The 26227-nt window shown below is 42.7% G+C and overlaps 3 protein-coding genes and 1 long non-coding RNA gene across 5 annotated transcripts in view; 2 read left to right on the top strand and 2 right to left on the bottom strand.

Annotated features, from left to right (window-relative positions):
• The first annotated feature begins 3302 nt into the window (after window positions 1-3302).
• LOC113488849 lies at window positions 3303-10477 on the top strand. Its single transcript, XR_003399982.1, has 2 exons — window positions 3303-3791; window positions 10315-10477. It is a non-coding gene; the product is annotated as an uncharacterized LOC113488849 (long non-coding RNA).
• DYRK3 (dual specificity tyrosine phosphorylation regulated kinase 3) lies at window positions 5707-14585 on the bottom strand. Its single transcript, XM_026864215.1, has 2 exons — window positions 14415-14585; window positions 5707-10461 (listed from the first exon to the last, which is right to left on the bottom strand). Exons 1-2 carry the CDS (start codon window positions 14496-14498, stop codon window positions 8890-8892), a joined length of 1656 nt encoding a protein of 551 aa, XP_026720016.1. The 5' UTR covers window positions 14499-14585; the 3' UTR covers window positions 5707-8889.
• Window positions 14586-15249: 664 nt separating this feature from the next.
• EIF2D (eukaryotic translation initiation factor 2D) overlaps window positions 15250-26227 on the top strand; it is a 12992-nt gene continuing 2014 nt past the window's right edge. The window contains exons 1-13 of one of the 2 annotated variants that reach the window (XM_026864203.1): window positions 15250-15461; window positions 16158-16241; window positions 18350-18440; window positions 19115-19222; window positions 19867-20156; window positions 20329-20446; window positions 20910-20955; window positions 21653-21756; window positions 23694-23852; window positions 24560-24649; window positions 24757-24852; window positions 25770-25890; window positions 26036-26210. In XM_026864203.1, coding sequence (XP_026720004.1) covers window positions 18355-18440; window positions 19115-19222; window positions 19867-20156; window positions 20329-20446; window positions 20910-20955; window positions 21653-21756; window positions 23694-23852; window positions 24560-24649; window positions 24757-24852; window positions 25770-25890; window positions 26036-26210 — 1393 coding nt within the window. In that variant the 5' untranslated portion in view covers window positions 15250-15461; window positions 16158-16241; window positions 18350-18354. Of the gene's footprint in view, window positions 15462-16157; window positions 16242-17459; window positions 17629-18349; window positions 18441-19114; window positions 19223-19866; window positions 20157-20328; window positions 20447-20909; window positions 20956-21652; window positions 21757-23693; window positions 23853-24559; window positions 24650-24756; window positions 24853-25769; window positions 25891-26035; window positions 26211-26227 lie in introns of those variants that run through there. The other variant, XM_026864204.1, reaches the window with a different exon arrangement.
• Window positions 22119-26227, bottom strand: part of RASSF5 (Ras association domain family member 5) — a 22326-nt gene continuing 18217 nt past the window's right edge. Inside the window, exon 6 of the transcript XR_003399981.1 lies at window positions 22119-22131. The gene's annotated coding sequence lies outside the window, so the exon portion shown is untranslated. The remainder of the gene's footprint in view (window positions 22132-26227) is intronic.

Raw genomic sequence — 26227 nt, 5'->3', positions numbered from 1 at the left:
CTCCGCACAGGGCAACAGCAATGACAGGAATTGTGAGGGGGATACACAGGGGATATAGTGCTCGTGTCTCAGAGATTCGGCCTCGGACAAAAAAAAATATCCCTCTCTGCTCGCTTGCACATATTTATTCTGTGCTTATGGCTTTGAGGACAGAGGACTTCTGGTGTAAATTACTTGCGTGACCTTTCCTGTTTGATGACTTTACAGCTGGCTGCCCACACCTCAAATATAATTTCATTTATGCCATCCATCATCAACACCTGCTGGAGAGACTGGCAGCTTCTATCATTAACGTTATTGGTGCTGCTGTCACCCATCCCTGTGGCAGCGGCTGGACAGGAGATGGGCACGCACGCAGGCTCGGAAGATATTCCTGCATTGCACAGCCCCGGGCCGTGCAGGACACGGATCAGGACCTTGGGCATTATCGGCCGGACCTGTGGTAGCACTGAGTAAAATCCTTCTGTTGTCCTTTCCTTCTCATCCTTTGCCCACGCCAGAATGAGCAGTACAAGCAGCTGAGGCTCCTGCTGAGCGTGGCAGGGTGGAAATCCTACTTTTCCAACTCTTTTTCCTGCCCTACAAGATCTTTTTCCACGTGGCCAACCACGGCACAGCCCTCACAGGCCACCAGCTCTGTCTTGGTTATGGCTTCTTGCATTCCCAGGGCTGCACGTCCACAGCAACCTCCCTGCAGCCAGAAAACCGCCCAGCGCAAGAACTGGCTGAATTATTTCTCGTCTGGAAGTCCCCTTGCTCAGCAGCACCCTTCTCGAACGCAGCGCATCCGAGGAATTCTCACAATTCTATTCAAATTGGGAAGAACTTCATACTAAATTGAACCTGTTTTAAAAACTGTGTCGCTGGTCTTTACAACAGCCTCCAACAGTAAATTCTGCGGGCTAATCAGGCATGTCCCTTCCTTTTTTCAATCCATTCTCAGCCGTGCTTAATTACACTTAATTATTATAATCATGGTCTCTGCCTTCCTACCTACAACCTACTTGCCCAGTAAAACAATTCCCTCCGCTATGTCTCTCCTCCTCTTGTAAAGCCAAATATCCGAGTTTCCGAGCTAGCGGGAGGAATGCAAATCCTTACATGGCCCCGCTCCTCAGCGAGAGGCTGGGGCTGACTCTGTCATCTTTAGAAAGCTCCTCTCAGTGGTTAAGAATGGGCAGACTTCATTCAGGCAACTATTTCATCCCCGCAGACAAAGCAAACAGGCTGAAGCACACTTAAGGGATGGTTCATTTAAACCCCCGTCGCAAGAGGCGAGGGAAAAGCTGGGGAATGCTCGTGCCAATGACCCCATCTCTCTGCAATTCTGCACTGAAGCCGAGTGCCAGGTCCCAAACCCTCCTTCAACTCCTTATAAGTTCAGACTTCACGGATGCCTCGGGGCACAGATGTCTGCTGTCGCTGGCTGCAACCGCATCAAGTACGTCCCCGCGCATTTATTGCATTTGTACAAACAGTGGGGAGGCACAGAGACGGTGCCACAGAAAAACATTTGGCGTACGTCATACGTGCTTTGTTCAAAAAAACGCACATTCATGTGAAGAGAAGAGAATCGTCAGAGGAAAAGACGTTTCTGAGCGTCTGTGCACAGGGCTGTCCTAAAAAGCACTTGGAAAGCCCGTTAGGCTAATTTGACAAGAGGAAAGAAAACAAACTCAGCGCTGCCCGTCATTCATTCATCGCCTGTGCAGCAAAGTTTATAAAAAGAATTAGATGGATCGTACGAAGACTAGCACTAGCTTGCCAGCTGATTCTTAGAGAAAACCTCATTATGGGCAAAATACATCTCTTAGGTCCACACAGCCTTGAGCCACACACTGACCCACACCGGTAAGAATTGTGTGTGTGTGCGTGAGAGAATGGAGAACAGGGCTCAGAAAGACTCCTCAGAGAGACTGACCCGTTCTGGCAGACAATTTACACCGCTACCACCCGTTCCAGCAGACAATTTACTTGAGGGCAACCTAAAGCCCCTGCGGGCAGCTCCTCGGTGGCAGCACGAGGAGATGCAGCCCAGCCCAGCAGCTCGAGAGGCTCCTGGTCTCTGGACACAGAGCAGCCTCGCCTCTTCGAGGGAAAGCTCCCAGCCACCCTTCTTCTTCCTTCGGCTCCGGGAAAGCTCACAGCCACCCTTCCCCTTCCTCCCAGCCCCGTGGGCACAAGAGCCGCCGCGGTTCGGTGCCGTCCGGTGACCCTGCGTGCACCGTGGGGACTCCAGCCACTTAAAGCATCGCTGTTACTAGAATATCCAACCAGTCGGGTCATTTTGAGGCCCTTTAGAACAACCCTAGGAAGATTCTGGCCTTTATTTTTCAGAAAAATCAGGCCCCTTTAAAATGTATCAAGCAAAAGACCCCAAATCTGAAGCTCCAAAGCACCTTAGCCACCACTGAAAAGCCTTGTCTTACAAGTCAGGTAGGCAGCTGAAAAAAAAAGCCCTCAGCCCGTTCAAATGCCCGGTTTAATTTTTGCCTACTGACAAATCTGCGCTGAGCAACAACTCGCTCGCTAGGCCGATGCAGCTGCTCTTTAAAGCACGTTGTGCTGAATGAATCTGCTACATGGAACGGCATCGCCCTCTTACTATCCAAAGCTTGAAAAGTTAAACCCAGCGAACCAGGAGGAGTATTGCTAAATGCAAGTAGATCTTTTCTCCTCCTGATTTTTTTCCTTCAAGAAGCCACATTAATTAAACGGCAATAATTAATAATGGATGGAATATAACCCATAAGCAACAGCGGGCCAGGCTCCAGGCTCCTGCCCCATCATCTTTTTTGTGCAGAGATGCAGATTTTATATCGACATCCCTCAGCATAATTTAGACAGGCAGAATTAGGGGAATACGGCTTTAGGATCGGATTCCCCAGCTCCTCAGCTGGCGTTACACAGCGCTTCTCTTTACAGCCCACTCTGCAAGCTCCAAACAGCAGAATTTGTGATACAATACCTCATCATATTACATCAACAAGTATTACAGCGTGGCAAGATAAGGGTTTTTTTTGGTTTTTTGGTTTTTTTTTTTTTTTTTAAATGAGCTGCTGCGGCTGAAAAAAACGCCACTCGAAACCCTCACACAGAGCCTGTCCCCTGAAAACCAGTCAGCGCAGCAGACTGGGCAGGCGCTGTGCCTGCAGGCAACGCAGCTACACGTATGTATAGACACACACTATAAACAAAAGACATTCAAAGAACACTTAAATGTCTGCACATACATGTTTCGTTACTGTTTTCAGACTGTAAACTTTTTTTTTTTTTTTAAATCAAACATTCGCCATTCACCCACGTTAAAACAAACAAGGAAAAAAAAAAAAATTCACTCGGTGTTGTCTGCAAACTTGCTGCACGTAACAGCGCTGTTTAATCAGACAGGTCATAGCTAGAGTCTGGTTTATTGCAGCATGATTTCATCTTCAAACTATTCCAATATCCACTTGTGTACAGTAGGTTACCCATTTATAGGTTTCTAATAAAAGCAAATCTTCCTTAAGTGGCTATTACTGGATTTCTCCTTCCAGCCTAGGGATAAGCAGGATTCTGGGCTTTAAAAAGATCTCTAGTGGGCTGAATAAGAAAGTGACAACTGAAGAATGTCATGGCAAAACTTCGATATGTTCTAATTACAGCACCGTTAATGAGAAGAACATTTGTCAGATCAGAGCATTCATCACGTTCAGCAGAGACACGCTGAAATCATCTATTCACGTAGAGTCTGAAAACGTTCTACTCGTGTCTCGTTCGATGCCACAGAAGGTAGTGTCTGGCAATACAAGGTAAGTTACACCATCTGGAAATAATTAATACTTTTTGAAAAAAAAAAAAAAAATCAAGGCCGTTTAGGAATTTGCACAGTCTGTTGCTAAAGAAAATTATGTATTTATTTTCTTTTAAAAATGAACCGAAATACAGCTTTAGGAAATATCTGTTCATTACATTTAGATACATAGTTTGAGACTGACTTCTTTCCAAAGTGTTCCTTCACAGAGTTATGTCCACATGCACTTTAAATGTCTTCTACATTCTCCACCATATTACACCTCATCACGATATTTATAATAAAAAGGCTAACCTGTAAATTCCTTAGACATTGACATTTAGTATGAACATCTGCAATGTGTAAGAAACCCTGAAGAGTAATTCGATTGCACCGAGACAGATGTAGGCTGGTAAAATAATAAGGCACAGTACTATGTATAGGGAACAGGGGTTATTCTTTTAGCAACACAGACTTACTGACCTAGTTAGCCCGTCTGCAAGAACTGTATTTGGAATAAAGTCACTGCACCCTCCGAGTACAGGGACAACGTTCACCTATCCAAGACTGTTCTGATGACCCAAGGATTTTACACGTTCCAGCGGGAATTAAAAACCTCCAAGATAACCTGAGGAGTTTTAGAACACGTTAAGGGCTCTTTTGTGGGAAGTATGAAGTGCATACTTTTCCCCAAACCCTTATCAAATTAATTAAAAAAAAATAAAAATCAAGTGGTATCTGTGCTAAGCACTAAGTATAAAACCATGATGTCCAGTTTCCCAAACTGACAGGTACCCACAGCTCTGAGAGCTCAACACATGCAGAAGCTACAGGTTTTTTCATGAGAGAAAAGTCTGTCAGCACAGTTTGTCTGGAATCTCAGCTGGGTACCGCAGAGAAGTACCGCAGATCTTTCCATATTATTTTGGTTCTCCACTTCCACAACAGTATTAAACTTTGGCAGGCAGGGGATTTGTATCAATCATTTCAGCAGAGATCTCTGGGTGCAGAATCAGCCTTTTGCTTGTATGGCCAGGATTAGTAAGACATTGCTGAGATCATCATGTGTACGTTTCACAGCCAAAACAGCTATTAGTATTAAACAAGGAAAAAAAAAAAAAAGAGGAGCTGTAGTCTGCAGTGACTACCCCTTTAAAAAGGGCTCTGGGTTCATTTTGGAGGTAGTTTTAAAGAGGATGACCATTGCAAAGAACCTCTACTGATAAAATGCTGCTTGAAAAGTTTTTGACTGCATGAAAAGTCCTAACAGGCCACAGTGACTATAAGCAATTTCAGACTGAGCAACGCACTCACTCTTCCACAAAAGTCACCTTAAAGCTCTGCAGTTGGTCTGGTGTGAATTCTTGGGTCACTGGACAACTAGAGTTCCTATTCAAACTGATGGGAAGGATTAAAAAAAAAAAAACAAACAAACAACCAAACTGCAGTGAAGAGTATCTGTTGTACACAAGAGATCCCTAGAATCAGGTCAGTGCTGTGAAAGAAGCTTCACATTCAGCAGTTGGCGTCAGTAAGATCAAACCTGCAAAGAGCTAAACACAGCCTGGGTGCGTGTCTGTCTGTGGTACCGTGTCCTGAAGGGAAAAGGAATAATTCACTGTCCCACCGAGTTCAAATAAAAATAAGTTTCTCCCTGCAACTTGGACAGGCAGATGATATTCGGGCTCCAGTGTCAAAGCAAAGCGTTATCTGTCAGAGGTGATGCTCGTGCCTTGTCGTTCGTTTATAGAAAACCATCGCTAAACCAAACAGCTAAAAATGCAGACAATAAACAGAGCGTGTTATTTACAATACAGAGATTGACAGTGCAGTGAAACAGAGGGAACAGTTGTAAGGAACATTTTAAAACGAGTTTAGGTGACTTTTATAAGCACGACGTCTGTTTCGCTGTAAACCCAAGTAATTTGCATTTGTTTTGTGCTAACATCCTAGGAGAACATGACTGAAGTTCCAGTGGAACCTCGCTAGCGCTGGCAGATTAACAAAGAGTTACCACAAAAACCAGAAGCTGCTCTGATAACCTGCTTAGGCAAGTTTAGTTTTAGACTACTTTTAACATTCTAACCAGTATCACAACTAACGAAAAAGATGAACTTCTGGCCATTTCAGACCTCACTAGCATTTCAGCTTTCCAAAAAAAAACCAAAAGTGTGAATTTGAGGTTCGACTGTGTCTCGGTGAAGACAGCCAGTGTGACTGTGACCACGCTTCACAAACCACACAGCCCACGGGCCAGCCCCCCACACGGGGTAGGAGCTGCCCACAGCCCCAATTCACAGGGACCTCAACAGGTCAAGTGCTTTGCAGGGGCAAGTCCTCAGCTTTCTCCCAGATATGAGATTTATTAGCTCACTTGGAGGGCTCTCCCAGTTTGGGAACACTGTGTCACACTATTCACTGAAAGCAAACATTTCATCAAGAAAATGGGGCTCAGTAATTGGAAACAATACCAAAATACTCTCTCAGCTGTATTCCCTGGGTTATGAAGAAATCCTTTTCAGTACAGCAAAACTCTGCTGAGGCTGCTTCCTTTTCTTCCTCACCTACTATGGCTGTATAGACAAGAGACCCAAATTAGCAAGACAGTTAAGTATGCACTTGATTTTAAAATACAGTAGTCCCAGGTAAGATCCAGTCTTAAACATAACACAACTCGTAACGGGCACCTTGTGCAGCCAGGTCATGCTGAACACATTTTCTAGATACAAAGCAACGTTCCTGACAGCTAATTACTTCATCTGCAGTTTTACAGCACCAGCTTTAAGTGAGATTACTGTGTGTACACCAGAAGTTACCTCATAGTAACCAGTTCCCAGAAGTCACAGGAAAATTACTGTTCTACATATGGTATGTTACAGATGAAAATGGTTTAGAACCAAGATACTGCCCCGTGTTCCTAAGAGAAGACCTGTTTGTACAGCTCCCAGCACGCCAACTCTCTACTGCCTTCTGCCAGGCTCCAGGCACGACCACCCCGTTATGGTCTCTATATAAAGTGCTTTTCTATGCATCTTTCCTAACAAGCTATTGCTCTAGAAAGGTTCCTTTCTCCTCACTCACCAGGTGTAGAAAAGGTTGTGAGAAAATGCATAAAGGGCAGAGGAGGAAGAATTTTTCTGGCTTCTGAAATCGTGCCACATCTATTAGAGATTCTATCAGAATCGATGGTGTCTTCTGACACTTACCCCCAAAATCCCCTTTCCTGATTCTCCACTCAAATACAACCCCACCCAGCAAAGCCAAATTAAAAAAAATACCAGTCACGCACTATTACAAAGTGAACCATGATCAGACCATACACACCAGTATTACTTGCAGCTGCACAGATAAAGGCTAGACTGCTATTTTAATATTATTATGAAGCCTACTGAGTTTATGCTTGTAAAACAAAGGAACTCAGAAAGGCTACGTACAAAAGAACCTCAGTTTAACCAACAGTCCTGGACAGTCTGGAGCTTTGGCTCTGTCTTTTTGCATTTTTACACAGGCCTCCACCCAGCATTTTGCCAGTGCTGTAATTAAACAGAGCAGAGGAGAAAACGCAGCCCCATCTTCTCAAAGGGAGGGTCTTGCATTGAACATGTGGTCACCTTATCTGAAAAATCACCCTGATAATTCCTTTGTTTGTATACTGAGAATCTCCTTGTTTTAACATTAAAAACCTGCTACAGAGAAACTCATTAAATTTAAAACCTTCTCTTCATAAAAGCTCTAAATCGTGTTTAAAATTCTGTTCAGGCACCTGGCAAGAGATCAGATGTTTCTGTAAATGGACTCGGGCCATGTGGCTGCAAGAAGTAACAACCCGAACAAGTTGTGCTGTTGTCATTACAGGTCACACCACCTTCTCATGTTCTTGGAAGATAAAGGAAGAGGAAATACAAGCTCATATATTTCAAGAATGAGAAAACGTAGTCATCTCTCTCTCAAAGACCTGAAGGAATACGATTAGAAATAGAGCGATTCTTCCCACAACGTATTTTGATTTGGATCCACTTTACCCATCTTTCCTGATATTTCACAATTATGCTTAGATTTCAGAGCACACTTCCAACTATTAAGTGTGCCTCCCCCCCACCCTTTTTCGAGTAACAGTCCTGGGCCTTAAAAACATTTTCTTGCCTGATAGAGGTGGCATGTTTACTTTTAATAAAAAGAGCTCCATGTAATTCAATGGAATTCACTCTACACAAAAAAAAAAAAAATTAAAATTACCAGAATCTCAAACATGTATATAAAACAGCTCTAAGTTCAACATTTTTGTTCCAGGAACAACATGGGAAAACACACACACAAACCTGGCAGAACTGATGATTTAAACTTGAGCTCCAAAGAAACACACAATTGATGGTCCAACACTTGTGATGGACCAGTCCTGATCTTGAATTCCCCTACCAGCTTTCCACAGACTTTTAAGGGAAATAGCAAGTGTATAGAAGTTAGTAGTTTTATTTAGCTAGATCCTGTGTTCCGTGGCATTTCTATGCTCCTCTGGAAAAAAAAAAAAATATTGTTCAGATAATAAAATTTCAACACCAAATTCCTTTGGTGTCTACATCCCATGATATTTTTTAAAAATCTCAGTCGTGACAGATAAGGGAAAAGCAGCACAGAGAAACAGAATTCTTCAAACGTAAGTTAGCAATTTGCAAGTTCCTAATGCATTACATCAACACATTTGTGCTTCTGACAACAGATGTAAAAACTTGCCCCGGAATAAAAAGAGTTCAGTTGGAGATTAACTGAAAATACGTATTTTAAATCAATTTTCCTTGCTGTCTTAAGCAAAAAAATCTGTTAAACTGTCCTGATAAGAAATAGTTTAATATCTAAAACAGCATTATCAATAGCACATCTGCCAAACTGTCGTTTTACACAACAGCTGAGCTGACCTACCCAGTGATGTACTATGCACCACGTTGCGAGTGAAACAACTGGATGAATGTTAGCCCTTTAAATGTGCATGTTTTGATTGAAACTTTCCATATTCAAGATTTAGCCTCTAATAAAAACCTCTGCATTTAACTTCCTTGCACATTATCAACAAACAATTCAAGTCCAAGGTATGTATTCTGGAAATAGGTGGTGATTCTCTATTAGCTGACCAGTTTGGGCAGCACAGTACATAGAGGTATACTGCCGTTGGAGTCGGATGTTAGATTAGCCCTCAGCTTGTTTGCTACTCCAACTACGGGAGGCAACTTGGAACCTATTCCTGTGAAAGAACTTGTATAGCTAGAAATCCGTTTATTGGAGGTTTTATCAGTGCTAGGTGGTTTGGGTGTTCGTTTACAAATCCAAGGGTGCCTTAAAGCTTGACTCGGAGTCATGCGCACGGAAGGATCCCAGCTGAGACACTCCTTTAAGAAATCTATAAACAAGGGGTCGTCGCAGCCCTTCAGGGCTGTCACCCAGTCTTTGTTCCCCGGAGCTCCTCGCACTTTACCCCGACGTGATCGGCTCCCGTTAAGGGTCACTCTTCCATCTGCATGTGTAGTTACAGTGCAGTAGCGAGGGTGACCCTTAGAGTTGATGAAGTTCTTGGCTCGCTTGGATTGATCCAACAGCTTCTGAGGTGGCATTCCAAGAAGTTCCATCATACAAGCCAGTTGGTCTCCCTCATCCTCTCCAGGAAAAAGAGGGTATCCAGTCAATAGCTCCACCAGAATACAGCCGAAACTCCACATATCTATGGGCATCCCATAGCGACTTCCCAGAATCACCTCTGGCGCCCGATAAAATCGAGACTGAATATACGTGTAGACTCTTTGGTGCTCGAAACAGCTGGACCCAAAATCTATAACCTTGATTCCACTCCTCCCTTGCTGTTTTAGGAGGATATTTTCTGGCTTCAAGTCGCAGTGTATGATTTTGTTTCTATAAAGGGCATCCAAACACTGCAGGATAGAGTGAGCAAACTTGCGTACCAGTTGGATACTGAAGCCCTGAAACTTATTTCTTTTTATCAGCTCATACAGGTTCATACTCAAGAGTTCAAAGGTCATACAAATGTGGTTCCGAAAGGTGAAGCTTTCCAGCATGTGAATAACGTTCATACTGCCTGTTTTATCCTGCTTCTTCAGATGCTCCAGAATCCGGATTTCTTCTGCTGCCTGGCGATGGAACCTTTTTTCATTGCGAACCATCTTTAAGGCTAAGTGTTGGTGGAGTTTGTGATCGTAGACTTTAGCAACTTGTCCAAAACTTCCTTTGCCAATGATTTTGAGCACTTCATACCGGTAAGCGAGATGGTCATGGGGCACGTGAATGTAGCTGCCTTGGTCATCATCATAACCTCCGTTGTTGGGACCACCAATTACTCCTTGCCTCTTTTTGGCAGCTGGACCCACAAAGTAAATTTCAGAAAAATTAAATATCTCTTGCTGCTCATAAGCAGATAACTGATGTTTGTACTGTTTGACAGCTTGCTCTGGAGCTTGGGAAACGGCTTTATGCGTTTTTGAGGAACTACCACCACTTTTAGAAGTGCTTATGCTCTCTATACTTTTATCTTTTGTCAGGGAAGGAAGAGATCTGTCTGAACCAGTCACTCCCGCAGACTGAAGAGCGCTGCTCCTTCTGTTGCCAGAGTCCTCAAACAATTGCTCCACTTTGACCTGACTTCCACTCAGAGGGTGATCCTTCATTGCGAGTTTGTTGCTAGAAACCTACAGATGGAGGGGGGGAGAGTGGAATAAAAAAGCTTTACTTTTATCTTTTAAAGCACAGACTAAGATTAAAGTCAATACCATGTAAAACAAAACCAGTAACATCAACAGGCTTTGCATTTCTATCAGGTACAAATGTAAAACACTGGACCTAAACGAACTCAAGTTACAAGTGTAAGTTGTAGAAGGGTACACGAAGAGCACACAACTTAACTGAAACAAGCACTTGCACAGATGTAGTGTCCTTTTAAGTCCATAAAGGGTAAACCCCAGACACTCAAACAAGGACACAATACCTATCCCCACCAGTATGCACGTAGTCAGCAAACAGCCGGGGGAACAGCTATGTTTAGCTTTAAATGTGGGTGCAGCAAACACAACCAACGACAGATGCAGCATGCACCTGTCCGAAACATGCAACAGAACGTGAATGTGCAGAGAAGTGTCAGGAATATTGCAAAGACAAGTGTGCCAAAGGCAGACAAAGAAACGACAGCAGGTGACATAAGGCTGGTGTAACCAAGCTGAACAAGGAGCAAAAGGATGACAGAGCAAGACAAGATAAACCACACTTTTTTTCTTTTAAGAAAAGGAAGTTTTTTCTTTGAAGGGGAAAACAACTCCCCCTGAAATCATGACAGCTGTACAACTATCTTAAGACAGACTTGGAAGCTTTGAAAAATCAAGAGTCTCTCTTACTCCAACTTAGTTGACAGTAGTCTGTAACCACTGCCTCTTACTGCCATATGTTAAAACTGAAATGAATGCATAGAAGGTGAGAAAAGCACTGTGAAATTTTTCAAGCTTGCTATTTTTACAATTGAGTAAATGCTGAACTCCCCAGAGTTCAGTTCCTTACTAGAACAGCAGTTATTCTCCTTTTCTACTCGCTGACACTCCATGCTGGTAGACAGCAGAGAGGTGTTGTCTTACCCCGTGCAACACTGAAGAAGCCATGACTAGAGTAGCAACATCTGTTTTCCATTTTGTCCTTTAATCTAAAAATAAAGATTTGAGACACATGCCAAACCGAATCCCTGAAAACCAAAATAACTACACAGGAATCAAACAAAAAATATAAATAAACCTGCAGATCCACAGCAATAAAACCAAATTCCTTTTTAGTTACATACAATCCAACATCTCAGCACAGTCAGTAAATAAGGGAAGTGAATGTTCTTGCCAAAACCAACTATACACGTCTCTTTAAAGAGTCTGTTTGTTGGTGCCGCCTTGAAATGTTAGTTCTTGTTCACAAGCTCAAAAAAAAAAAAAAAAAAAAAAAAAAAAAGGGCATTTCCTGCAGAAGTCAGTCCTTATCAGTGGTGACTAGAGGCCATCGGAGACATCCTACTAAACTCCACTACTCTGCGTCCTATCAACCCAAACCTACAGCTTACTGCGAGAGACACGCCTTTCCAGAAAGTCTTAAATACAAAAACAAAGCCCAACCCTGGTGATTTAGAATAAACGCCTTTTTCTTGGAGTCTGGCTGAACCGCCGAGATAAGAATGACATATTTTCAGAGCTGGCTAAAAGACTATTCAGTCCAGCAGACTCTGACAGAAAGTTTACAAATAAACGGAGAACCTAAGCACAGAACAAGGTCCACACTTGTTTGTTTTCTGAGGTTTTCCAGGGGGGCAGGAGAGAGAGGGGGAGAAAACCAAAACAAGACGATCCTGTCTTTCTAGAGCAGAAGTCTTATTGTCACCTCTGCAATTAAAACCTCACATTCCCCCTACCTGGGTTTCAATTGTCTGCAGAACGTTGCTGCGGCAGTTTGTATTAGCCGGGCTCTGCGGAGCCGCCTTCGAGCTGGGTGAGGGAACTACACCCCGAGACTTCCAAACGTGCGACTGTGCCCCAGAAACGCTACTTATGACATAGATTTCCTTCAGGTATTTGATTTCCAAAAACTGGCATTAACAGTCTGAATTTCCTCAACTGTAGCAACACCAGAAAGCGTGAAAGCCTGGCAAATGCTGCTAAGCCTAAATATTCTCCTCAGGAGCAAAAGCAACTCTGCTAATGCTGCTGTTCGTAGCAAGGATTCTGTAGCTCTGAATCCCTAAATAAACAGGGGATTCATTATTCCATTTATCCTGGAACTACTTCTTAATGAAGAAACTATGGCTTTGGATCTCAAACCTGACTCAGCAGCCATTCAGGAGCAAGGACTAAGTTTTCATTCTTAGAGGACTACCAAAATCATTTGCCACATGACGATGAGACACAAATATAGATCAATCTTAACTGGAACCCAGAAGAGCTACCCTTAAAGTCTGATGACTTCTGGGTAACATCAGCTTGCTTTCAACAGCTTTCATTAAAATCACAGGCTGGGCAGGTTTTGTTTTATTAATGAAGGTCTATCAGCAGGCAAGAAATTAGTCTTGGACAACACAGCTGGCACCCCGTTGAAGATTTTCAAATATTACAAACCTTCCATTTTAATCGAGAAGGAAACGGTTAACCCAGCTCCTACACAAATGGTTTTGCAAAAGTGCATCAGTTATTTTCTGACTACTGAATTAAACAAACTGCATTGAACCCATGTATTCTCAAAGCAGAGATATTTATGTTCTCTTATAGCTGAGATGAAAAGAATGAACAGCTGCAGACATCAGAACTCTTCAATTCTCATGTAACATTACATTATAATACCAAAGAAACCAAATATCGCTCTATTCCAGATACTTTCCCATTAAAAGCGAGCATCATGATTTTCACCATTGCATGCTTCATCTCAGCTGCTGCTCACAAGATATCACTAAAGTTGTATTCTCTGATGTGCCACCATGGCAAAACTAGGAATTCTAGAATCCTTAATCTTGCCTTAAAAAGTTAACAGGAGTGATGGACAAAATACAGAGAATGAGATGCACCAGTGAACCAAAATATTCATGGGGTTATATATTTTATATTAACTGGATTGGTGCATTCTACTGATTATGATTTAAGCACTGCAGTTTAAAAGTTCCCATGTCCCTGAAAAAAAACCCCAACCCGCTACTCTTCAAACTCTTACTACTCCACAAATCTCTAAATTTCTTCTGCTCTCCTCATTATTGCCAAAAAAAAGGAAAGCGCAGTCCCACGCTACTGAGTTCGCTCAGTGAACGGCACAGACCAAATTAATTACTAATATCTGTTAAAATAAAGTCCCACAAGGTGATGATTTTCAAATGCATCTTACTCCATGAAACGTCCATTTTCACTTTTTAGAGAGTGTTGGTTTTTTAAGCTCAAGCTCCTTTGCTTCTGCCAGAATTCAAGAAGAGCCAAAACACATTTAAAACCCATATAAAGGTCAGATCACGGTACAGCTAAACACGACCACTACTGCTCCGCTGAATCAACTTAAGGACAATCTCATAACTCCACATCTGCTGAGGAAACACAGCACTGCTGAAGACACACGTTAACACCTTCAGTCCACGAAGAGCTATTTTGCTAGCAAACGAAGCGGCAGATAATGCCAAAGTTTTCAGAGCAGCAAGATACTTTTTGTAAGATGTTTGGCAGCCATGCCAACCCACGCTGCTCCTTCTGCTGTTTGTAAGTATTTATCTCTCGGAATTTTCATGAGGGAAGCTAAAATGGAAACATGCAAGAGGTAAAGCAAAGCCTGTGTGGATTTACATACTTATCAACATACGAGGTGACATGGCAGAACACTTCAACCTTTTGTAAAATAACTTTCTTGATTAAAACATGAGCTGAAGATAGTACGATAGGGTTTCTGAGGTTGCCTAGCAAGTTCTGCATTGAACACAATACCACATAATTTTTATGCTTAGTAAAAGCAATAAAGTTAATAAGCTACTACAAAGCTGCAGCATCCCACTTTTTAAATTTATTCTCTGTAGGGAGGAGGTATCTATCTCCTCGATAAATTCTCACAGCCACACAACACAACGTGAAGACCCAGACGACTTTAAAATACTCACATTAGATCTTCCAAGGGAAGGAAGTCCTGAGGGGCTGTGTTCTTCATGTGTAGACTCCTGGTACCTAATCTGATCTATCCTCATATAGGAGTCATATAATCCATCTCCAAACCTGGCTGGAAATGTCCCATATACAAACCAGTTAGTCACAACAATTCGTGTGGATACAGAGAGACACAAACGGTCGGCGGTGGCCCCCGCCGCAGGGACCCCGGCCGGGGGCAGGCAGGGACCTGCGGCCGCCTCGGCGGGGCTGAGCACGGAGCGCGCTTTCCGCGTGAAGGTGCTGCCGTGATTAAACTAGATTTAAATAAATCGTTATCTCGAGGCCGAGCTGATCTTTACTTTTATATTCCCGTGGCGTGATGCTGGGCCGACTCGCCGATCTTTTAGTCACTTGATGTGTCTGTGAGTGACCGGACGAACCCACCTCGGGCCGGTCGGCGGGTCTTAAACACGCGTTAAAACGAGGGGGAGAGGGAAATCCGACCGTGCCCTCGGTGCTCCGTGCCGGAGTCTGTAGGTGACAGGCTGGGCTGTGCCAGTCTGACACTCCCAGATTAGTGCTCAGGAGCAATCAAATCCCAGTGCAAAACAGGGGCGAAGCCAGCAACAGGAGCTGTCAGCGGGTGTTTAAGGCAGAAGATGAGCAGGGCAAACATTTGGCTTTTTCCCCGAATTCTTCCAGCATCCAACTACCTCGTTTGTAAACCCTTACACAAATGCTTAAGTTACCTTCTGTGAAAAAGGGGGAGTCATCTCATGAACAGCCAACAGTACTAACTACTGATCTAGGAATTACTTTGAGGGATGCTCTAGGCAGCTTTGTAACACATTCGTGATGTTGTCATTACAGGAGAAAACTACGAACTGATGTTGCAGCAGCTTTTCCTAACCTTAGTGCTGAACAGTTGACTGAGTTTATTCCAAACAAGGAAGAGCTTAATGTCATCAAAATATACTCTCACAAAGGGGAGGCCATCACTGTTTACACGAATAACAGGAACCCAATACTGTTTGAAATTGAGAAAGCTCTGTATCCAACAGGTATGGGGAATGGGCTAGAATAATCCTCTCTCTTTATTTACTGGGCACCAACCTTTCCCCAAAAGATTTCCTTGTGTCTCTCTGAAGTGCTTATCCTATTGCTATAGTGTTGCTACCTTTCATAATCTTTAGTGCATTTATTCTACCAGCATCTTTGCGAAATCAGTGGCATTTCTGGATTCTCTCTGCAAAAGGAAAATTGAGATGCCGAGAGGTTGGAAACCAGGGAATGACTCTTTTAAGTCATAGTTTAACATCTTAGCTCCTTTTCTCTCTTTTGTTCATTGCAAAGTTTAATTCCAAGAACCATGATGTCCACTTTGGGGCAGCCCTGGAATTAGGCAGTGAATTGCTCTGATATTCTATGCTTTTATTTTTCCCATACCCAGCAATTTTTCCCAGCTGGAGCAGCATTTTAGCTCAAGAGTGTCTCCTTGATTTAAGAAAAATAATTCAAACATTTATCTATATTTTTTATAATAATTCACAAGAGCTTCTATTAACTAGGAGTTTGCTTTTCTCCATCACATCTACTAGTTATTGTAGGATTGTTCTGGCTTCAGGTTTTCTGATTACCTGAATAACAGGAGGGTGTTTAGTTGTGGTTATTATTGTCTAGTCTTAAAGATGGGAAGAAGCAACAGCCAGAGAAGTTTTTAATGATGCATCATTAAATTTTCTTCTGTTTTGGGACAGTGTACACCCTGTGGGTCTACCCAGATCTTCTCCCTGCTTTTTCAACATGGCCCCCTGTGCTACAGAAACTAGCAGGAGGAGCAGGTAAGGGGACTAGAACTTTGTCACATTGCATTGCAAAAAGGAGATGCCATCTAGGCTTTTTTTGATGTTATCTTTCCCGGTGGCAAAAATGTACCTGAAACAAAAAAAGGGTGAAGAATAAGGACTCAAAAGTAAATCATGGTGATGATATCCTAAAAAAGAAAATAAATTGACTGTAAAAAAAAGTTTGGGAATGAAACAAAGTAGGTTAAGCTGTTTAACTGCAGTAACCTGTTCCACGTGGGAGTCTCAGGTTTGGAAATATCTTCTCAGGGTGATCAGGGTGAATTGGGACACACAACTGCCCGTGTCATTGATCTGTCATTTATAACTTCATTTGAGCAGCCTAGTTCCTTTGCTGCCGCCCCGCTTCCTGTCCGTTCAGAGGTGGAGCAGCTTATCCTATGGATAAGAAGTGAGTTTATATTGGAACCTACATTTGTAATCACTGTCAAGTAAACTGTGGATTGTGCAGGTGAGGTTGGATTTGCATTCCTGGGTTACTGGCTCTACCACCTAATTATGGATCAAGACTAACAAGAAAGGAGGCTATTTTCTGGAACCTGCTTTGGATGCAGTTCAGACTCATGAGAATCAGGTCTTTCTTTATAAACCTTAAATTGCTGAACTGCTCAACCAGAAAAAGATTAAATTGCAGCCACTGCAGCCTTAGCCTGTAAATGGAAGTGAATGTGTAGAAAGAGATGTTTTTTTTCCATTACACAGTATCTAAAGTAGAACTCGAGTCCCTCTCTTCACTTTGTTTGCTTTTGGGGAAATAAAGTGAATGTGTAGCTGTGATAAACATCTGAACAAGCCTTGCTGCTGACTTGTGACCTAGTTTCTGGGGTAAAAAAAAAAAAAGTGTTACTAATGGGGGAAGGACATTGATGAAAGAGGGCTGCAGGTCATTCATCTCCCATGGCAACCAGGCTACCTCTGGGTAGATCCAAAGATAAGAAGCTGGCTACTGAGACAATGGCCAACAAAGGCAGAGGGAGAGGTAGAGCCACATCTCAGAAAGAAGAGGAAAGGCATGAGACTGTCCAGGGCTGCAGACGTGGAGGGAGGGAGCAGATTTAGGGAGCGTTCGGTTTACAAAGACAAGTGAGGTAGTGCTATTTGTGATATTTCTGTGAATTCAAGTATCTATTGTCTGCCCCCATTATTTACATAATACACACACTACTTACCTTTTACGTGATTTCTGTCCTCAAGAGATGTGGAGCCTTATTTGCAACTGCAGAGTTCATTCTAGATTTGCTAAAAGTAGTTGTGACGGTGAATGGGAGCAAAAATATTGTTGGCTTCTTCAGCGTATGCATTAAATCTGTGATGCTGAGGAAAAAAAAGTGAGATGCCTTCAAAACCAAACCGTGATACATAGGTCAGTCTATGAGACTGCAAGCTCTAGACAGGTATAGCTGCTCTGAGGGAAAGCAGATGATCTTTACGTAATTTGGTGATGATGTGATGCTGTACATGTGGCATGGAAAACTGTTCTTTACTCACATGTCAGTCTGTTCGGCCCGGGTTTGGAAAGCAAGAGGAAGTGCATAACAAGGTGTAGCTTCTGTCCAGATTAGCAAGGAGATGGTTAAAGCAGCTTCCTCGTGCTGAGGAGAGTTCAGTGTTGTGTCAGATCTGGAGGGTTGGGTCAGCAGTGGCAAATTCTGGGCAATTCTGTCTTCAGGGAGAAAGCTGCTGGGATAACCTGCTCTTGGGTTAGGAAGGAGTAAAGGGGCAGTTCCAGACGCATCTCCGTGTTCCTTTCTCTTCCCACGTCATGAATGAAGGGTGATGCTCTCTAGGCTGGGAGCTCGTACCCTCGGACAGAAGGGGTCTGACAGGGCGAGGGGCTGCCCGTGTTTAGCTCTTCGGTGGGTTTTTGGGATGTGCCCAGCACCCTTGTGAATTGGATCCCTCGCTCCCCAGGGCGGTAGCGAGCAGTGCTGCCTTACGAGGAGAAAGAGAATCATGTTTTATCTGGCATGTGCTCAGCTATTACCAGGCTTGTGTTTTTGCTGAGTAACAGGAGGGATAGGGGTGGAGGAGGTTGTGGCTGAGGCTTTCATTGAGAGATGGATGTGCTTGCTTCTTTTCTTCAGATCTGATGCTGCCAGGAGTTGTAGTGCCATCTTCTGGCTTTCCTCAAGTAGAGCGGGGCACGCTCTGTGCTGTCACCCTCTTGGGAAACAGGTATGGAGGACTCTATTCATACCTTTTCTTGCTTCATTTCATGTTTAGTTACTATTTTTTTACAAGAAGACTCTGGGGATTTTGAGGAAATACAAGCAGAATTGTTCTCGTGCTTTTGATGCACTGTGGACCTAAACAATGGAAAATACAGCAGAAAAAAGATCCACTGAAGTTTCCGGGTTAGGATACATTTGAGCTCGGGTGGACAGCTTTGCACATCGGTTCTTTTGGACCTGTGGGAGCACAACTGGTAAATTTGTTTTGAAACCGAGTAATTTTTTTTTTTTTTTAACAAAAGATTGTATTCCACACAAGTTGTCTTTTTGTCCGTGAGGAAATTCAGTGAGGGAGCAGTGCTAAAGCTGTGAGCTTTTCCCCCACTGCTGTTCTGTCTTGGCAGTGCATATACTTGTACTTTATTAGAGCAAAGAATGTGTCACTGTGCAACCTTTGCTTCGGTAGCACAGCTGCACATATCCTTAGGATTCTGTGGAAGAGTTTACATACTAGAAAGATGGGACAGAACCAGAAAATACCTAGATGGGGTGGTTGTTTTTTTTTAAAGAACAAGGCCATGATAAAGAAAATTCAGTATAACACAATGGCAGTCTGTCTTTGTCCGAGTGGCACTGTGTGTTTGTGCTGCCCTGCTGTAAATCTCCCTCTTTTCCCAGAGCTCCAGTGGCAGTTGCAGTTGCCACTATGTCCACTGCGGAGATGCTGGCTGCTGGAATGAAGGGGAAGGGCTTTGCAGTGTTGCACACTTACACGGATCACCTCTGGTGGGTATATTGCCAGGCGGTTGGTAAAATGCTGAACGTGTCTCACATGTTTGCTCAGATCGGTATCTGTGCCCCAGTAAGTTTAATCTGTTAGTTCAACATGCTGAGTTATTTGAGCACAGTTTAGATAGGACTATTATTCAGGTTTCAGCTACATGTTTTTCATGACCACGCTTTTCTGACAGAAGCAGGTATCTGTCCTGACATCTATGCATTATATACATACTGGAAATAGATATATAAAACTATTAACTTGATTCAGTTCTTTCAACCTGCATGGAATTATTATAGAAACAAAGGTAGAACATCCCTGTTACTCTGATTTTAGAAAATCTTGTTCTATCAAAAGTGAACTTTGAATCATTTTTGCTTAAAAACGGTCAACTGTGCCAGTCTCAACCAAATAAATGAGTTGCTCTGCATTTGGATTCAACTAGTCTGCTCAATTTTAAATAAAGATTCATGAGGGGAACACAGAGTTTATGGAGAAGGATGAGTTAAAAATAAATTTTATAGTTTTGAGAATGTGGAAAAAGATCTGTGCGACTGCCAGTGCCTTTTATCAGGGTGACATTTGTTCATTGGTCTGTGGGTTTCAAAGCAGTAAACAGAAAGCTATGATATGCTTTTTCTTCCTTTTATAGGGAATATGGTGACAAATCTTGTCCTCCTACCTTAGCTCCCTTGGTAACAGATCCTGCTGAAAAGGAGAGTGATGAAGATGAGGAAGAGGTGGAGGGGAAAGAGCCTGTCATCAGCTTCTCCACTGACCCGTTGCAGCATGTGGATGTTGGTGATTTGAGCCTGAAGGAGCAAGACAGTTGTGCAATGCTGACGGGGAAGGAGGAACTCAATGAGAACAGAGCAGCAGAAACAGCTGAAGGTGCCGACACAGAGGTTCAGCAGGAAGCTGAAGACAGCAGGACTCCACAAGGTATTTTTGTATCCCAGCGAGCCAAACCGTGCTGCTTCGGTTGGCCAAAGCCCATACCCACGAATGCACTGGGCATTCCAGTCAGCTCCCTGTGAGAATGGGGTGGAGACAGCTCTCTGTGGTCTGAAAGACACACTACTCACTGCTTACCTGTCCTTTCTTTCCCCTGCAGAGCAAATGGATGCGTTATTTAATCAGTGCTTTTTTCATGCCTTAAAATGCAAAGTAAAGAAGTCTGATCTCCCTCTGCTCACCAGCACATTTCTGCGCAGCCATATGTTCTCATGCTGGTATGTGGTAAGAAGATTGTCTTTGGATTTGCGTGCTGGGGCTGGGTTTTTGTCTTTAAAACTGTGGAGATCATGTGTGATATTTAGGATGAAATTTTTGTCTCAAAAGCAAAACTCAGCCCTTATCTAAGGGGATCTAAGATTATGCTTACTTCTTACATCAGAGACTTTGATGTAAAGATTGTCCAGACCAGGATATGCACTTGGTAACTAACTTGAGTAAGTAAGCTTGGCTGACATTTGTTTCAAGATTGCTTAGTCACTTAAATGGCTGTTTGTCTACCCACAGAACGTCAGCACTAATTTCACTCATCCTGTTCTATTTATTAGCTTGTTTGAAGTAACTCTTTCTCTGTGTGATTTGTATTTCCGCTGTTAAGAAACTTCTAGCATAAGTAGCAAGATTTAAGAAGAAATGAAGGGTGACTTATAACTAAAGAACTTTTAAAAAATCCATTTATAGCCCTGCTGGACAACAACTGGACATAAAGAAATCAAGCTATAAGAAGGTGAGATTTTTTTTTTTCTGTTGTTTTTTTGCATTAATTTAAATTAAAATTTGAGAGAAAAAGTGAAGTCAAAATTGTTCAAGTGTTTGTAAAACAAATAGATAAACAAAAAAAATCCTAGAAGCTGTTCTTAAAAGCCAGGTTCTTTTTCTTAACTCTCTGCTCCTGTGGGATCCAAGGAGAAAAGTAATTGTCCTGAAAGCATGAGCGCTGATCTGCTTTGAACCAGCTAATGCTGCCTGCCACTACGTACTGCAGTAGCTCTTAAAGGGGTCTGATCTTGTTGGACAGTGCAGTTACTTGCAAGAAGAGGCCATTCCTTTTCTAAAACTGTTAACGAACAAAAACGAGGAGAAAGGAGACGATACTGTCCCTGTTGTGTGGGTGACAAGCAAAGACAAAGTGCATTGCCAAAGGTCCCACAGCAGTCCATGTGAGGCGTACTGTGATTCGGCTAAGAATGTCACAGAGCACACAGATTACAGACCTACAGCTGCTTTTACTCTTCTAGAGCCAGAGGTACTCCCTGCTCCTTAGCAATTGCTCTGTTTAAAGAAGCAGAGGTGTGGGGCGTGGGTTGTTTATTTTTTTTAAAGGAAGTTTTTCTGATTTAGCAAGTAACTTCAGGGCAGCCAGAAACACATGAACAGGAAATTAAAATGCTTGACTCCACGTTTCTCATTATTGCTTCCTTCAGTTCTCTAAATTCCTGCAATGTATGCAGCACCAGAAGATCTTACAAGTGAAGGAGCTGAACAAAGGTGTGGAGAGCATCGTGGAAGTGGACTGGAAACATCCAGAGTACGTAGAATATTGTCGTCTTTAAAAGAGTTGGTAGTCTCTGAAAGAAGGGAGCAGGATCTGCTACTTCCAGACTCTTATTACCTTTTATCCTCTGCCTGAATTCCTGTTCTGAATAGCTGTAGCAGCCCCCATTTCCTGACCTTATTATGCTATGGAGGGCTTTTAAGCAATGCTGTACAGAAGCAGGGTATATGTTATATATACTGTATATATGGTATATATACTGTATATATGGTATATATACTGTAAAGTCCTTCCAGGTAAACTATATTCTTCCTTCTTTCCTCATTAGCACTGAGCATGCTTAAATTGAATGACAGTGTCATGATTTCCCTCTTTCCTTTCTTGTTAGTTGTGCATTCATCCATAGAACTTAAGATGGCAGAGGACTGTTAAATGATCTGGAAGGTCATATGGCTCTTTCTCCTTGTAGTGGGCGTACAGATTTTCCAGAGAAACAGCTTTGAAAATGCTGAGGAGGATTCAGTTCATTGCAATTTGTTGCAGTGTTACAAAGACAAACTTCTGGCTTCCAGTTTGGATGCTAATAAAAGAGTTACAGTATTGAGCCTGCTAGCAGTCCCTGAAAAGCACATTCCTCTGACAGGGTCTTGACAGGTTGTGTGAGTTTCTTTGTCATTGTTGAGGGAAGGGAGGCAAGAAGGTTTGAAACCCATCAGGCAGTTTTCCATCTGTGTAACAGTGACTGTAATGGTGTGAGTGGTTTCTGCCCCTCCAGTTTCAGCAGGTCTCCCCCTCCCCATTCCACCTGTGTGCTGGGACAACTCACCATTGAGCTTGAAGTGATCTTACCTGTCTAAACAATAACTCCCATAGAAAGCTGACACTGCTGCTGAATTAATCCTCATGAAACGACAGTCTCAGGATGTCATATAGGAACAAATCAAGCACTTTGCAAAATCAGAAGCCAAAGTTACCATCTAAAAAATTTTTTTTTTACAAAATTGCTGTGTTTCCCATTACACATGCTGATTTGTACAAATACTCTTACCCTTTCAGTTACTTATTACCCGGTTCCTCTATCGGTGTTTCTTTTACCTTTGGGTTAGTAGTTACATCAAGAACATCCTGCTTGTCCCTTCTGCATATTGGCATGTTAAGCTCGCTCTTGGAATTTCCCAGTGGGCCTGAGGCTTCCTGTTATATCACGTCTCCTTGGTAACTAATGGAGTGGAGAACATTTCTGTAGATACAAGCATATCTTCTCTTCTGCCTTTGGAAGGAAGCAGAATTACTTTGACTTTCTGCATTAACTTTTCCTCTCATTAAACTTGACCTTATTAGGAGGCAGGCATGCTCAAACCCAGCTGGTCAGTTCTCTTACCTGCAAGCAAAGAACCTGCAGCTCTGGTCAGTGAAGTGAGACTCCAGCTCCTGCACTGATAGGGTTCTTACCCCTCTCTTCCAGAATTGTCTTTTATCAGTGACCACTGAAGAATCATTTCAGCTTTTACATGTCTGCACATTTGTGGAGAGTGCAACTGGGGGGGGGGGTTTAAATTCTAGTGGTTCTGTGCGATGGGGTTGCATCCTTTGAATTATGGCAGTTGCCTCTAATTACAAGAGTCACGTATGCTTAGAACAGATGGAGAGATTTACTTTTTCCCCAACATACAGGTCTTTACTCAGAGTGAAAAGTGTTTAATATCACCTGAGTTAAGGTGCTTATTTATGTGTGTCTTTGAAATGTGTACAAGGACAAATTTAGTAATTGCAGCTAATGCTTCAAATTATTTTCATCATGTCCTTTAATCCACAGACACAGCCCCCACTGCAGTGGAAGGCATTTGGAGGAACTGACATAGTGTACAGCAGACCAGAAAGCTTTTTGTGTGACTCTGCTAGGTTTTAGTTTCTCAGTAAAATGAAAGTGAATACTTTCAATCTCTTTCACCAAATAATTCTCGTTTCAGCATTAAAGCATTTGCAGTACCTGAAGGATTTTCTTCAGCCTCTGCTGCCCAAGACAGCAAGAGTGAAGAGAGAGAACAAGTGTACCATGCTCCTGAAATCATTCCGCTTTATGGGGTCTCAACAAAAATGATCCCACTCTTTCAGGAATCTGGACACAGGTAAGCATGACAAAAGTACAACAAAACCATTTTTACATGAAGAAAGAGACTGACCAAACTATGCTGTTACCATTTTGCTAGCCCTCACGGGGAGGGCCCTGCAATGCTGTCAGGAAAGGTGATGGGAATCAAGAGAATATATTCGTTGCTTCTCAAAGGGAAGAAAGATAAGAGGCTGTGACAAATGTGTTCAGCAAGTACATCGCTTCTCCCACAGCTAAGGAGGTGATAGCTCAAGTGTCAAAATTGATACGTTTTACTCGGATTGTCTTAATTTGCCATTGGATAAGGCGTATTCTGCCCACCCACAGTATGGTTTACTTAAAAGAGGATGCCCAGATAATTTAAAGAACTCACTTACCTCCTTGTGCACTAATCCTCTCTGTTTTGATGTAGTTGAGGTAGCACTCAGCAGCAGCCTTTCTTCAGCTGAGCACTGTTGGATGAGTTACCCACAGTGCCCTGTAGTTTAGGGGTGCCCTTTGGGTCATGCTCCCAGAACCAAGGGCTTTAGAGTCTCTGTAATCACCGCCATGAGCCTTTTATCTGGTGTACAGCAGCTGAGGTGTAACAAGAAATCACTCCCACACACAGATGTATTTCAGTGTTGAGCTGCTGCTACCAAACATAGTCAAGAGTAGTTGCTGTCTTAGTGACAAAATCCAACACCTAACTACTTAATAAGTTAAAGTTTCCTTTCTCTTTAGAAAAGGCAGCATCCTCTCAAGCAGTGAGGTGAGAAACATCATCATTAACTATGTGAAGACTAATGAGTTGGTTGATGAAACAAACAAAAAGTAAGTAGATGTGGAAATTGTTCGACCCTGCTTCCAACAGGAGATGCACAAGTTAGAGGGGAAAAAAGTGAACTTGTTTGCTTCTAATGTCTGGTTTTGTTTCGTAGCTTTGTAAAGGTGAATGCCATTCTGTGCGACTGCCTGTTAGATAAATCAGAACAAGATGAAATCTCCAACCTTAAATGGGATGACCTCTTGAGCAGGTGACTCTTCCCAATGTAGTGTTTCAGTATGACACAGATTTATTGCATGCAACTCAGAACCACACCTTATTGGCCCTACCTATGTTGTAACTTCTGACCAGTAATACAACAAAAAATACTCAAAGACCTTCCCTTGAAGGATCTCTCATTCTTCACCACTTAATAAGCATCTAGCATTAATTGTTGTTAGGGGTTTTTGTTTACTTGCTAACCACTTAGCAGGGAAAGCTTCCTAAACAAACAGAGCCTGGTTCTCTGTAAAATCTGTACATACTTAAAAAGCCATTCTTTGCCACAGATAGCTGAACGTGCCCTTTTTTAGTCATCCAGCTCTTTATGTGCTGCGCAGCTTCTGCATTTATAACCTAAACCCACCTCCTAGGTCCCAGCGGCCTGAGTATCTGACACAAGACCGTTGTTTCCAAATACTGGAAAACTTTCCCCAAATACCCTCAACGTTTTACTTGCCTGGAGCTTCCTTATCACACAGCGTGTCTGAGGTGCCTCCAGCAGCTTCTGTTGTTTCTGTAGCCAGGTTTGCTCATGGGACAGTAACACAGTTTATATTGAATTTTAAACTGAAATTGCTTCAGCGATCTGTGAACAATGGCTTAAAGACAAAATCAAAGAAGGTTTTCCTCTACAAGACTCAATTTATAAAATTTTACCAGTAACGATCTAAGCTGTGATTTTTGCAAGTCAGTGGACGAGCATTCTTTTCAGTCAGTCCCTTTAAATAATAGCTAGGATGCAGATCTTTGCATGTATTATCTTCTTAAGATACAAATCCTTCTCACATGTACTATCTTGGCTTTCATGTCATCTCAAAAACCTGTCAGAGGCTGCAGTGGAGAAACACGGTTCACATCGGCCTTGCTGTACTGTACAGACTAATTGGATGTATGAACTTTGTTCAGGTGCCTTGAACGACTGCAGCCCTTACACCAGGTGACATTTTTTGGACAAGAACCTATTGTGAGGAAAGGAAACATTGAGCCCATCAACATAACCGTAGCACAGAGATCATCAAATAAGAAGGTAAAAGGAGAACTAAAAGTAGAGGTTTTGAGCAGAAACCCAGATTCTGAGAGCAGCTCTGGCAGCTCGTTTTTCTGGGATGAATGAGACCTGACTTGCTAATAGCTACAGCAGTGATGTTTGTAATAATTATTAAAACCTGTAGGTGACAATTATCAAGAACCTGGAGCTGTATGGTCTGGACCCACAGTGTGTAGCCAACGTTCTGCAACAAAAAGTACAAGCCAGTGCCACCATCACCCCAGTACCAGGAACAAAAGACAGAGTTCAGGTCCAGATCCAAGGCAACCAAATCCATCATCTGGCCAAGATGCTGCTAGGTAAGTCGAGTCTGGAA

Source organism: Athene cunicularia, assembly GCF_003259725.1.
Source record: "Athene cunicularia isolate RWA chromosome 26 unlocalized genomic scaffold, athCun1 chr26_part1, whole genome shotgun sequence".
Classification (NCBI taxonomy): Eukaryota; Metazoa; Chordata; class Aves; order Strigiformes; family Strigidae; genus Athene; species Athene cunicularia.
The sequence above is the reverse complement of the archived record's forward strand: the minus strand, read 5'-3'. Positions and strand labels throughout refer to the sequence as shown.

What these genes read in the sequence shown, in the direction of transcription:
- DYRK3 (XM_026864215.1), bottom strand. Translation starts at nt 14,498, where the DNA reads ATGAGGATAGATCAGATTAGGTACCAGGAGTCTACACATGAAGAACAC. An exon ending in CTTCCCTTGGAAGATCTAAT is followed by an intron (nt 10,462 to 14,414) that starts GTGAGTATTTTA and finishes CTCCATCTGTAG; the next exon opens with GTTTCTAGCAACAAACTCGC.